Raw genomic sequence first — 14088 nt, 5'->3', positions numbered from 1 at the left:
GGTGATGGTGGCAGCTAAATAACAAAAAGAAAAACCTCCACGCTGGTCTGTGTTTGTTTCCAAGAACAATGGTTAGGTTTTACAGGGACTAAGTGGAACTGTACATAGCAAAGACCCAGAAATGTCCAGCTGAGCAAATGTGGTTTGTGATGTAACCCGGTGACAAGGACCACTAACCACCAAAGTTCAAGTGGGCCAACAAGTGGGCCCTTAAAGGGCCAACAAAATTTACCAGGATAAGCTTTCATGATTCAAAGCTCACCTTGTCTGATACAAATAAGAATAAAGATGGCTGATGGATCTTCATTCTCATTTGTGTCTGACAAAGTGAGTTGTGACTCATGACAACATGCCCTGGTAAATGTTGGTCTTTAAGGTGCTACCAGACTCAAATTTTGCTCTACTGCTACAGACTAACCCTCCTGAAACTAACCCCCCAGAATCAATCCTAATCAAACCCTACTGCATTGATTTCAAGGGAAGCAAACTGATCTTTGGGGAGGGGGGCTGGTTTCTATCCAATCATGAGCATTTATGGCATACCAGTTCAAGAACATTACACTAAACTCCCCCAGGAGTGGATGGCCACTGCCCTTGTAGGTTGTATCTGCTGTGCCTCCGTATTCCGACCAATAATAGGGAAAGAGAAGCAGCATCTATGAATGCTGGGGGGGGGGGGCGCTAAGAGCCTGACAATGTCAAAAAAATCCTTGAATCTCACCTCTGCCAAGAATGGCTAAAGTGGCTCTAAGTAGGCCCCTTTGTTCTCACCCATAGCTGCAATATAGAGAATTGTACCAACCTACCTTTTAGTGGGGAGGGAAGGCGGCATGGCATAGCCTGACCTCTGAAGCTAAGCTGGGTCAGTACTTGGAAGGGAGACCACCAGGAAGGCTGTGCAGAGAAAGTTAGTGGCAAACCAGCTCTGCTTCTCACTTGCCTTGAAAGCCACTTGCTGGGTAGGGTTGCCAGCACTGGGTTGGGAAATACCTGGAGATTCTGGGAGCAGAGCCAAAGGAGGGCAGGGTATGGAGAGGGGAGGTACTTCAATGCCATAGAGTTCAATTACCAAAACGGCCATTTTTTCCAGGGGAACTGATCTCTATCGGCTGGAGATCATTTGTAATAGCAAGAGATCTCCAGCTGCCACCTGAAGGTTGGCAACCCTATTTCTGGGTTGCCATAAGTTCATAGAATCATAGAGTTCGAAGGGACCACCAGGGTCATCTATTCCAGGGCTTAAGCTTTTTCCACTTGCAACCCCTTTTTGCCCAAGAATTTTTTACGCAACCCCGGGTATAGAGGTATATAAAATAGGTATACAAATCAAACATTAACTGATAATAAATCATAAAGAAATTTTACTGTTGCCATATTTTTCGTGATCCCCACATTCAGTTACACGACTCCATATGGGGTTGCGACCCACAGTTTAAGAAGCTTTGATCTAGTCCAACTCCCTGCACAATGCAGGAAAATCACAACTACCTCCCCCCCCCACACACACACACATCCCAGTGACCTCTACTCCATGTCCAGAAGATGGCCAAAAAAACCAAAACCTTCCAGGATCTCTGGGCAATCTGGCCTGGAAGAAAATTTCTTCCTGACGCGAAAGTGGTGATCAGCACTACCCTGGGCATGCAAGAAAGGGCCCAATGAGATAAACAAGTTCCTTGTGACTTGACAGCACTTATGTACCTTCCAAGATTCATGAAGGGATCTGACCTAGATAATGCAGGTGAAGCGTTCTGTGAATGCTAACTAGGATTGCACCTTGCATTGGTAACCTGAGACTGAAGGATACATTTCCTGGGAAGGGTCAGAGCCTGCTGTGAGGGGCCAGGGGAGAGGAAGGAGCAGCGGTTGAGGCGCAGTCAGGTCAGTCTCCAGCAGTGCTGTTGCCAAGATGTGCTGTGGACGGCTGTGGCTTTAGCACTTTTCTCCAGAGCTGGTACAGGGCTACCCCAGGGATGAACACGCACGGAAGGCTTGACAGCAGCACACAGATGGCCAAGACCCAGTTCGGATACACTTTCTGCTCTTTCGCAGGAAAACCTTCCTGGAAGAAGAAAAACACACCCCATGAGCACTCTGCCCACGTAGCAAGGGAAGGAGCAGCAGTTTTCCAAAAGGCAAAGAGGAGAGCTCTGGGCTATAGTTTCATTGCACACATGCTATTGTTGCAAATAGGCTCTTCTTTTTACACAAAATCACACACATTTTCACACACACACACACAAACTAGATTATGCTCCTGCTGTTCACTGTCAGGTCACAACCCAGAAGGTCCTGATAGGCTTCAGGAAAGTGTCACAACACACACACACACACACACACACACACACACACAAGGTCTGGACTAGACATGTTGCCCTATGATAGAACCGGCAGGCACAGACACCCCACCAAATTTGCATAACAGGTTAAAGGAACATGGTGTTAAGTATCTGGCCGGCCAGATTTCGGACTTCAGGGTTGCAAGTCATCATATTGCTGAAGGTCATAATTCTCTCAGGTCTTATGGCACTCACAACTGTTAGACTCTTTTGTGTTCCTAAGTACCTTGCATTCCTCCAAGGGTTGCTAACCTCCCAGTGGGGCCTGGAGATCTGGAATTACAACAGATCTCCAGATGACAGAGATCAGTTCCCCTGGAGAAAATGGCTGCTTGGAGGGTGGACCTGATGGTATTGAACCCCACTGAGGTCCCTCCCACTCTCCAGGAATTTCCCAACCTGGAGCTGGCAACCCTAATTCCTCCCATCCATTCACGCACATCTCCTGCTATGGGAACTACTGCAAAAGGTTGGAAGAAAATGATCTCTCCCCTTTCTCTGTGGCTCCTGCAATGCTGCTAGAACCCATAGGACACGTGGTATTCCCAGGGTGTCTGGCGTCATTTTCCCAGAGCACCAGAGGTCCTTGCCAGCGCGGCCATTATTGTGGCTGTCTCTCCACTGGTGGAGCAGAAGTTACCGCTGCCAAGAGTTTGTGGGGTGGAGGTGGGACAGGACCTGGCTCAGAGCATTCTCCAAATTCACTCGACACTTCCAGTCCATTCCAAACAGCGCTGCAGGAGGTTCAAGCCTCATTGGTTACAAGACAAAGAGAAGAAGGGAACGACGGGTTTCTTTTTAAACATCAGGGAGCTAGTAAAGAGGACATATCAAGTTCTTCTGTAGAAGCAACATACATAGTTAGGGTTCCATGCACCATAGCCTGGTTGCCTCTGAGTCTGAAAAGTTACGTAGGCCACGAAGACAGTTAGCATTAATAGAGGGCTGATGACACGCCATGTGATTCGCCAGTAAAAATTGGGTTGCCGTCCAGTCATCCATTTCACGTTGTCACTGAACCTGTGATCCAAGTTAGATATTGTTACTGATGGAGCTATGGGAAAACAGAGCCTTATTCCATTCAAAAACATATTAACTTTGTCTCTGGTTCAGTCTCTGAACTAGATATGTGTGGTCACTGATTATTGCAAGAAGCATGTGACTTGCACAGATGACCCGAGAGTGCTGTATAGAACTTCCATGTTGTATTGCATATTCAGAGGGCACATCATTAAGGGATATTGCATGTACCCCAGCATAACTGGACTGTGTGCGCCACTCACTAAGCCAACCCTGAAACGTTTTATTGCACGGAGTGGCTTTTCACAGAACAGAACAAGTAAAGTTCTAAGGGGCTCAGGAGAATGAAGCGAGAGCTTAGACGGCTGGAGCGAGCAGGGCGGTGAACTCGTGACGAGGCTGCAAGAACATCTTATAGGACGCTTATGAAAGCTTATGAGGTAGCAATGAAAGCTGCTAAAAAAGAATACTATGCAGCTGAAATTGCATCCACTAGCTCTTGCCTGGCACAATTATTTAGAGTTATTAGTTCATTAACGTCCCTAACAGGAGGACTGCCAAATTAATCATAATCATAAACATAAACCTTTAATGGCATAATAATTATTACAATTGTTACAAAAAGGGATCATACAACTTAAAATCAGTGAAATAAAACAAAGAAAAATATAATCAAATATCAGAGCTTGCAAGTTTTTGCACTTTCATCACATCCACTAGAAAATTGGCAACATCCTCAGTAATCTCTGGTACTGAATCATTCAATAAAAATTGACATTTTACTTTATTAGACAGGTGATATTTTGAATATAACCAAGTTTTTAACCATTTCCGACGGGATGTTTCGTATAGAGAACAGTCAAACAGTATATGTTCAATTGTATCCAGGGAGTTGGAACCACAGGGACAAATCCGTTCCATTATTAGGATTTGGTGGTACCTTCCATACAGCATCCTTGATGGAAAAGCATTGACCCTAGCAAGAGAGAATGCTCTACGGAGGATAGGGATATCCAGATTATAAAAGTAGTGGGGGATACTGTCAATTTGATTCATAAGGCCCAACATTGCTGAAGAGCAGACATAAGGTTGGGTTGGGTGCATCTTTTGAAGCTCCATATCTAAGAAACGTTGTTTAATAATTTTTAAAATGTGGGCTTCAGTAGTTGGAGCCAAATCTTCCAAGGAAACTCCGATAGATCTTATTTTGGTCAAAATTATACAGTCTCAGGAGGTATTATGAAGTTCTTTTAACAACAGTGATAAAAGGGAACCACGCTCAGTTCTAAATACAGTTTGAGCCAATATCAAATAGTTAATAACCAAGCCTTGGCTTCACACAAATTTTGGCCTGGTTCAGAGCAAATGGCATGATAAGAAACACATTTAGGGAGACCCAGAATTTGTCTAAAAAAATTTGCTTGAACAGATTCTAAATCACGATTGAAAGCATTGACCCAAATAGGGTTTCCAGGTTTGTCATTACAACTCTGATGGAACTCGGTGATCAGAGAGGGAGTGTTCACGTGTTCCGCCGCAACCCACTCGTCGTGACTTGAGTTCAAATGTTTCCAGTATACCAGGTACTCCAGCAGACCCCTCCGCAGTCTGGAGTCCAGGGCCCTAGAAATTTCAAAATGTTGTTCCCCCTGTACCATGATAGGTATTGCCTCTGGGGTTTGGGGTGCCAGTCGGGGGGAGAAAAAGGTTTCAGGAGGCTAACGTGAAACACAGGGTGTACCCCCTGCAGAGTCTTGGGGAGGTCCAGTTCAGCACTGACCTCATTGATTACCCGGGATATGGTAAACGGACCCGCGTATTTTTGGCAAAGCTTTCTACAAGGATGCAGAGACTTTAAGTTTTTGGTGGAAAGGTACACCTTTTCCCCGACCACAAGATTCCACTGAGGCGCTCTGTGTTTGTTGGCCTGCGCTTTGTACCGTTCCTTAGCCTGGTCCAATTGTTTGACAAGTCCCGGCCAAGTGTTCCTGATGGTGTTAGACCATACTGACACCTCCGGAGGGTCACCCCCCGGCGGGAGGGGGACCCCTCCCAAAGGGTCGAATTCCATCCCGAAGACAGTCTTAAAGGGGCTCTGTCCAGTAGCAGAATGCACAGAGTTGTTATAGGCGTACTCCGCCAGGGGCAACAGGTCGACCCAGTTATCTTGGTGATAATTGGTGAAGCAGCGCAAGTAGCATTCAACAACAGCATTCACCATCTCCGTCTGTCTGGGGGTGATAGGCTGAAGACAACCCCTGTTGTACCCCAACAATTCCCAAAAACGCCTGCCAGAATTTAGACAGGAACACCGAGCCTCTGTCGCTCACGATCTTCCGAGGAAAACCGTGCAGGCGGAAGATCTGTTGAACAAACAGGCAGGCCAACTTGTGGGCTGAGGGCAACCCCTCGGACAGAATAAGGTGGATCTGCTTAGAAAACAGATCCATGATGACCCAAAGCATGGTTTTCCCCTGGCTAGGAGGGAGATTGGTTACAAAGTCCATACCAATCACCCGCCAGGGAGCCTCCGGGGTCTCCAGGGGTTTCAGCAGTCCAGGGGCTTTCCAATGAGACGTTTATTGGTAGCACACGTTGGGCAGGACCTTACGAAACCATCTATGTCCTGGCGCATCCCTGGCCACCAAAAGCGCCGCCGTACCAGGTGTAGGGTCTTAACGAAACCAAAGTGACCCCCCGTCTTGGAGCTGTAGCTCCATTCTAGCGCTTCCCGGCGCAGCTTCTGGGGAACATAAGTCTTTCCTTCCGGGGTCCCAGTTTCCTCCAACCCAAGGGGACCCTCCCCTCATTCCTTGCGAAGAGCCTCCTCCCACCTGGTCTTTGTGGCAGAGAACAGATCTCCAGGAACCTCCTGGGAACGGGGGGGAATCGTGAGTCTCCCTCTGCTGGAGGGCCGGGGGAGGCGGAGAACCCGCCGCCCGGGCTTGGCCCGGGTCTGGACTCCCCGGGGGGGAGGTATCAGGTGTTCCCTCTTGCTGGAGGTCTGGTACAGGCGTGGTAACCGCCGCCCGGGTCTGGGCCCGGGGCCGAACCCCTGCCACCTTGCGGAAGCACCGGGGCAGTGGGGGGGCGCCTCCTGGGCTTGGGCCCGGGTCCGAACTCCCGCGCTTGCCCCCTCCGGGTCCAAGCCCAGGTGTTCTGGGGTGAAAAGGGACCCAAGCGGCCGCTCGACTCTACAGTCGTACTGCGGCATGCGGGAGAGACCATCCACCAGGCAATTCTCCCTCCCGGGAACATGCTTAATGGTGAAGCGGAATCTAGAGAAAAAGTCTGCCCACCTCAGCTGTTTGGCCGAGAGCCTCCTCTGCCCCAAGATGGCCTCGAGGTTTCGGTGGTCTGTCCAAACCTCAAACGGCACCATCGCCCCTTCCAAGAACTGGCGCCAAACCCTGAGGGCATGTTTGATAGCCATGGCCTCCTTTTCCCCAATCGGCCAGTTGAGCTCGGCCCCTGAGAACTTCTTCTAAAAGTAGGCGCAGGGCCTGAGCTTCCCCTGAGCGTCCTTCTGCAGAAGCGCTCCCCCCATTGCTTTGTCGGAAGCGTCTACTTGCAGGATGAAAGGCCGAGAACAGTCTGGGTGAGCTAACACGGGCTTAGACGTGAATCGGCTCTTTAGCAAGTCGAACGCTGCCTGGCAGTGGTCGTCCCACACCACCTGATAGTTAGCGGCCGTGGCTGCCTGACCCCTCCCCTTGGTCTTAAGGAGGTCCGTGATCAGGAGGGCTATCTCGGCAAAATCCGGGATGAATCCCCGATAGAAATTTGCAAAACCCAGAAATTGCTGAACCTGCTTACGGGTTCGGGGGGGTTCCCAGTCTCGAACCGCTTGGACCTTCTCGGGGTCCATGATTAACCCGTTGGGAGACACTACAAACCCAAGGAAAGCAAGCTTGTCCTGATTAAAGGCACACTTGGACAGTTTGGCGTATAGGTGGTGCTCCTTCAGTCGGCGCAGTACCTCCCGCACCAACTTCCGGTTTTCCTCCGGATCCTGAGAATAGATTAAAATGTCATCTAGGTACACGATAACCCCCCGAAACAGTAAATCATGTAAAATTTCATTGATGAGTTGCATGAAGCAGGACGGAGCTCCAGACAACCCGAACGGCATCATGCAAAACTCAAAAAGACCAAAGCAGCATGAGAAGGCTGTCTTCGCCTCGTCCCCCTCCTTAATCCGGACCCGGTAATAGCTTCCGCCAGGTCCAGTTTTGAAAATATCCTGCCTTCCTGCAACTGACTGAGATGGTCAGGGATGAGGGGGATGGGATATGCATACTTTTCAGTCACTGCATTGAGACCCCTATAGTCCACACACAACCGGAGGTCTGAAGTCCCCTTCTTCTTTACAAAGAAGCAGGGTGAGGAGAATGCAGCCTTGGATGGACGGATGAACCCCCTAGCCAGATTCTTGTCCAGAAACTCCCGCAACACAGTCTTTTCCAGGGGCTCATGGGGTAAACCCGGGCCTTGGAGGGCTTCATGTCTGCAATGAGCTCAATGGCACAGTCCGTAGTGCGGTGAGGGGGTAGCAAGTCACAGTCCTTCCCCTCAAAGACATCCGCAATGTCCTGATATTCCTGGGGCAGTATCATGGGGATTGCTGTCACGGCAGTCACCCTCCCCCCATCGGGCATGTCCTCCCGGCAATGCCACCGGCATTGTGGAGACTCAAAAACCACTTGACGTTGCGCCCAGTCAATGCTGGGGTTGTGGCCCACCAGCCAGTTGCTTCCCAGAACCACTGGGTAAGCAATCCCAGGAGCAATGGTAAGGCTGATCTGCTCCCAGTGATCTCCCACCCCCAACAACACTGGGCCAGAGCACAAATGAACGGGGGGGCCCTGGAGGTCACTTCCGTCCATCTGGCGGAAGCGCAAGGGTTGATCCAATTCCACCGCCCCCAACTGCAATCGGTCAAACACACCCTGGTCTATTAAAGTCCTGGAACAGCCAGAGTCTAAAATGCCCTCTACTGCAATTGGAGCCCCTCCCTGGGGATTCTTTAATACCACTGGTACCAGTAGAGTCTCTCCCTGGTCACTCACCCAGGTCGGAACCGGCTCGTTCTCTTGCAAAGTAGCCTCCTGTGCCAGTTCACTCACAGGAAGCTTTCTTCGTTTTTTGGCGGCGAGACATCTCTGGAACAGCAGCGATGTTCACACGGGACAGGCTCCAGGTCCGCGCTTAACGCCGCCGTTCCGCGCCCGGTGGGTGTTCCCTTCATCCTCTTCAGGTCCGGAACTTGGTAGCCGGTCAGAGCTTTCTTGTCTGTCGCCTGCCTGGGCGATCCGCTGGTGCACTTGGTGGCAAAGTGTCCCATCCTTCCGCAACGTAGACAGGAACCCTCTCTGAAGCGGCGCGCTCTGACCCAAGCTGTTATCGTCCAATCATCCTTTTGTCTTGCTTAGGCAAACTGTATTCCTCCTACTTATTAAAGAGGCTGTTGGACTGGGTTGAGAGTACTGACATCCTTGGCTGGGAACAGATTGGCTTTAGAAGGGGTTGGTCTGTCACGGACCACTGTTTAGTGCTCTCCCATCTAGCAGAGAAATATTCCTCCCCCAGAAATGGCACCCTTTATGCGGGTTTTATGGATCTTAAGGGAGCTTTTGATACCATCCCGAGGGAGAGGCTATGGTTGAAACTATCACATTCTACTATGGATAGGAGGTTACTATGGCTTATTCAGCAATTTCATACTGACCTCACAGCTCAGGTTCGCTGTGGCAACCAAGGAGAACTAACCGAGCCCTTTGAACTGGTCAAGGGAGTTAGACAAGGTTGCCTCCTTGCTCCTCTCTTGTTTAACCTATACCTGAATGATATGACAACCAATTTCTCAGAGTTTTGCCACACACACCCCAAAGCTTGCAAGTCATCCCACCCCGATTCTACTCTATGCTGACGATGCAGTTCTCCTGTCCCGCACAAGAATTGGTTTGAAAAGATCTTTGCAAACTTTTTCTGAGTACTGCTCTAGGGAAGGTCTTAAAATAAACCATCATAAATCTAAGATTATGATCTTCACTAAGAGGAGAAAATTGCCTCTTTTTCGCTGGGTATTAGATGGCTTTGAGGTTGACCAAGTCAAGGAGTTTGTTTACCTTGGCATTCTATTTTCCCATAACCTAAATTGGAATGCCCATCAAAAAGCAGTGTCCAACAAAATTAAACCTGGGGTTGGTGCTATTGTCAATTTTTTTCACACCAAAGGTGGCAAATATATTCCAGGGGCTATTCAGGTTTTTAACCTGAAAATTACCCCAATTATCCTCTTTGGTGTTGCCATCTGGATTACAGTCATCAATGAATCTATAGATCGTCCACTGCTTCAGTTCTTACGAAAACTTCTAAATGCCCCTCGATGTGTTGCTGGCGTAACTCTTCGTTCCGAGTTTGGCCAAATGTCACTTGAAGCTAGGGTGTGGTTGGCCGCCTTTAAACTACACCTTAAACTGTGCTTTAGCACTGAGGGGTTCCTAGCTTCTCTGAAGCATGACCCTTTTAAATCCTCATGGCAAAAAATCTTAGATGAGAAACTGGCATTGTTGGGCTTCTCACAGGATATGTTATCAGATCTTGGGAAAACTGAAGCTTTTGCCAAAATTAAAAAGCGTATTAAAGAGCTCGATTATAACAGCACTACTTTTCGTGCTCGTCGTGTCTGTTCATCCCAGTTCTTCGGAATACCCCCCCCACGTGGTCTGCCTGCCTATACATATTATCTAACAACTCCTCGTCTCTGTAGAGTTTTTTGCTTGGCTAGATTGAATGCTAACCCTTCTATGGTAATGCAGGGCAGAATTCTGAATATACCATACTCAGACAGGATCTGCCCTTGCTCTTCTGGTTCTATTGACACATTAGCCCATGCCCTTTTGGAATGCTGCTTTTACGAGGAACTTCGATCGCACTATATTTCCTCCCTTTTAATATACAAATCCAATGCCTCTGTGACTGACATAATGCCTTTTTTACTAAGTGATAGGGACCCCAAGGCTACATTGTCAGTGGCAAGATTTGTTTCAGTCCTTATATCCCTCCAACACTAGATATATGCTGCTCAAGATCAATTGATCAAAGAGCTTCTAAGGGATAAAAGGAAAGGAAAGGAAGCGGCGCGCTCTCTCGTCCGGGAAACGGCCTTGATTCCCTTCGCCTTGGTGTACCTCCGTCGCAGTGTTCCCCTTGGTCGGGCCTCTGGAGGGGGGTTCCTTCCCCGGGCGATCCTTGGCGAATTGCAGGGTCAGCTTACGGTGTTCTACTTGCCCTGCCAGCCGGATCCAGCCCTTTACAGTGTCAGGATCTCCCAGAGTCAGGCAGCCGTCCAACACTTCCCAGCGCAGTCCCTCGCGGAAGTGTTGGACCTTGGTGGCTTCGCTCCACTCTCGCACCTTGCACCCCAGGGACTGGAACTCCTGGGCATATTCTAGCACAGACCGGGACCCCTGCCTCAATCTGCGCATAGCAATCTTGGCCCTCTCTGCCCAGTGAGGATCCTCAAACTGGCGGTGCAGGGCTTCCAGGAAATCATCGAGGGAGCGCAAAAGGGTTAACTTCCAGGGTTAACTTCTGTCGCTGCCACTGCCCACTCTACTGCCTCCTTCTTTAGAAGCCCGATGGCGTACCGCACCCGGGTTTCTTCGGAAGGAAAAGTCTCACCCTGATCGTTCATAAAGCCAGAAAGTTGCAGTAGAAAGTGGGGTAACTGGGCGCAGGTCCCATCAAAGGAAATCTGCAGGTCCCGGGCGACTGTGCATGGAGAATGAACGGGGAGGGTAGTCGCGGCGCCGATGGACGATCGGAGTCCTCGCACCGTCCCTGCTAGCGCCGTCATCCTTAGGATCTCCAGCTGGTCCTGAAGCTCCCGGTTCTGTCGAGTCAGGTCGTGGTTCTGCTCCTGCAGAAGACGGCGTTCCTCTTCTTGGGGGCACGGGGTTGAGGTGACTGCAGCTCGGCCTCGGAGCGGTTCCTCCTCCCTGGAGTATAGGTCCTCCAGCGGGCCTCGATATAGGAGATCGAAGTTTGGCCCCGTGGTTGATTGGTGGACGTACTGTCCGGCGATCCGTGGTGCCCCCTCTGCAAGTTCTGCAGGGCTCCTTCCTGGGGTTACTTCCTCCCAGCTTGGATCTGCTCCTCTTGGGGCTGCTTCCTCCCGGGGCAGGACCGCTCCCTGCTGTTCCAACAGGCAGAGGCGTTCGTACCGCCGGATCAGTTCAGCGGATCGGGTCGAACTGGGGAACATCTTTCTCAAGAACTAACTAGTAGAAAATAAAAAAGATGGATTCCAGCCTAATGTCAGGCTTCAGCAAATGCACGGCGTTTCAGGCAATAGAACTCGAATCCAGGCAGAGCAGCGATTCAAAGATTTATTCCGAAAGTCAATGATTTCAGTTAGGAGGCAAACAAGGCTGGAATACATGACTGGGGAAGAGTGGATACATATATAGGGGTAATACAATAGGGTTACAGTAACAAAGAAACAATGTAGTCGTTTCCTGCCGGTAACGACTTAAGTAAACTAAAACAGAAACAATTGTGAGTACTTAGTGGAGGAGATGGCTGAGCTCTTGGCTTTGTGCGCAGGACCCGGTATCAGATCGAAGATTTACACGGGCAGGTCCCAATACAATTGTAAATCCCTGGCCGGAGCTCGTGTACAAAACGGGGGGGGGGAAGGAGTGCACGGAGAACTCCATTTTGTTCGCGGGGGAACCATCTTGTTTGGGAACGGAGCTGTCAGAAGCCCTATCTGACACACACTGGCCAGGTGCTTGGATGCCATGACTGGGTGGTTGAGGCAAAGCCAGCTGAAGTTAAATCCATCGAAGACAGAGGTCCTGTGGCTCAGCCAGGGTGGCTTTGGGGCGGGGTGCCAACTCCCGGCTCTTGACAGTGTGCCGCTAACACCTGTGCCCGCTGTCAGGAGCCTGGGTGTGACCTTGGATGCCTCCTTATCTATGGAGGCCCAGGTCATAGCTGCGGCCCGGTTGGCTTTTTTCCATCTCCGCCGGGCCCGGCAGTTGGTGCCTTACCTCTCCTGCCCCGACTTAGCTACAGTGATCCATGTGACGATCACCTCCAGGCTAGACTACTGTAACTCGCTCTACATGGGGCTGCCCTTGAGGCTGACTCGAAAACTCCAGCTGGTACAAAATGCCGCAGCGAGGCTGCTTATGGGGTCCTCGTTGTGGGCTCATATCACGCCAGTGCTTAAACAGCTTCACTGGCTCCAGCTGGAATATCGGGTCAGATTCAAGGTGCTGGTTATTACCTTTAAAGTCTTACATGGTCTGGGACCTTCGTATCTGCGGGACCGCCTCTCCTGGTATGTTCCCCGGAGGACTCTTCGTTCAGCTAATAACAATCTTTTGGTGATCCCCTGCCCAAGGAGTGTCTGGCTGGCCTCGACCAGGGCCAGGGCTTTCTCTGCCCTGGCCCCTGCCTGGTGGAATAACCTCGGTAGTGAGACCAGGGCCCTGCAGGACCTCAGAGAGTTCCGCAGGGCCTGTAAAACAGAGCTATTCTTCCAGGCTTATGGTTGAGGCCAGCTACGGCTCCCTTATATATAAAAGACTGGCCTCCCTAACCTTCCCATTGCGGTTAACACCTTTTATTCCATCTGGTGCCTTCCATTTGCTTGCCTAGCTGGGTTGTTGTATTGTGACTCGTTTGTTAGAGGCGCCTAGGTAAATTAGTATAATGATTATGATTTTATAGGGCTATTTTAAAAATGTTTTAATGCTTTTATTGATTCATATGACTTTTATATTCCGTAAGCCGCTCTGAGCCTGGCTTTGGCCAGGAAGAGCGGGGTAACAAATGGAAATAAATAATAATAATAATAATAATAATAATAATAATAATAATAATAATAAGTGTTGATCTTTCAAGAACATACTACACTCATGGAGATGGTTCTCTTGACCCATTATGAATAATACCTATTCCTGCTTAAAGAAGGCTTGCCAACCTCCACGTGGTAGCTGGAGATCTCCCACTATTACAACTGATCTCCAGGCGATAACGATCAATTCACCTGGAGAAAATGGCTGCTTTGGAAGATGGACTCTATGGCATTATACCCCAATGAAGTCCCTCCCCTCTTCATATTCTGCTCTCCTCAGGCTGCACCCCAAAAAGCTCCAGGTATTTCCCAACCCAGAGCTGGCAACCTTAGCTTAAAGTCTTGCAGGCATTGGGGCTAGTTCTTCCTGAAGAGGTGAATGAATCTGGTCTGCATCATTTCAGACTCCAAGTGGACAATTATCCTATACAATTAATTCCCTTAACAGAGAAAATTAGTATATTAGGGAGATAGATGAGTTAGAACCATTCTTCAAATCTGTGTGGAATGAAGGGTTTTTTGGTATGGAGGAACATTTAATATTGAGAGCCCCTGAGAGAACTAAAACAATTGTCCCTTAATTACAAACTCGTGCAGAACAAAGATCCTTTCAAATATATACAGGGTTTCCAGGTCCCCCCTCTGGCCACCTGCAGGAGCTTCATGGGGGCAGGGATGGAGGTGGCGATCCATGCACACAGTGCAATGATACCTCTTCCAGCACTACCCTGGAAGCACCAGCATTGCCCTGGGACACTCTAGCACTGTCCTCCAAAAAAACTGTGCTTTCCATAGGGTTTTTTCCCCATAGGGTTTGTGCTTTCCATAGGCTAGAGCAGTGATGGCGAACCTTTTAGA

The 14088-nt window shown here is 49.5% G+C and overlaps 1 protein-coding gene across 1 annotated transcript in view; it reads right to left on the bottom strand.

Annotated features, from left to right (window-relative positions):
• Window positions 1-1882: 1882 nt before the first annotated feature.
• LOC130489202 (sodium-dependent neutral amino acid transporter B(0)AT3-like) overlaps window positions 1883-14088 on the bottom strand; it is a 54227-nt gene continuing 42021 nt past the window's right edge. Inside the window, exons 11-12 of the mRNA XM_056862938.1 lie at window positions 3197-3359; window positions 1883-2062 (exon numbers count right to left, since the gene is read on the bottom strand). Of these exons, the coding sequence (XP_056718916.1) occupies window positions 1883-2062; window positions 3197-3359 (343 nt within the window). The remainder of the gene's footprint in view (window positions 2063-3196; window positions 3360-14088) is intronic.

Source organism: Euleptes europaea, chromosome 17 (assembly GCF_029931775.1).
Source record: "Euleptes europaea isolate rEulEur1 chromosome 17, rEulEur1.hap1, whole genome shotgun sequence".
Lineage (NCBI taxonomy): Eukaryota > Metazoa > Chordata > Lepidosauria > Squamata > Sphaerodactylidae > Euleptes > Euleptes europaea.
The sequence above is the reverse complement of the archived record's forward strand: the minus strand, read 5'-3'. Positions and strand labels throughout refer to the sequence as shown.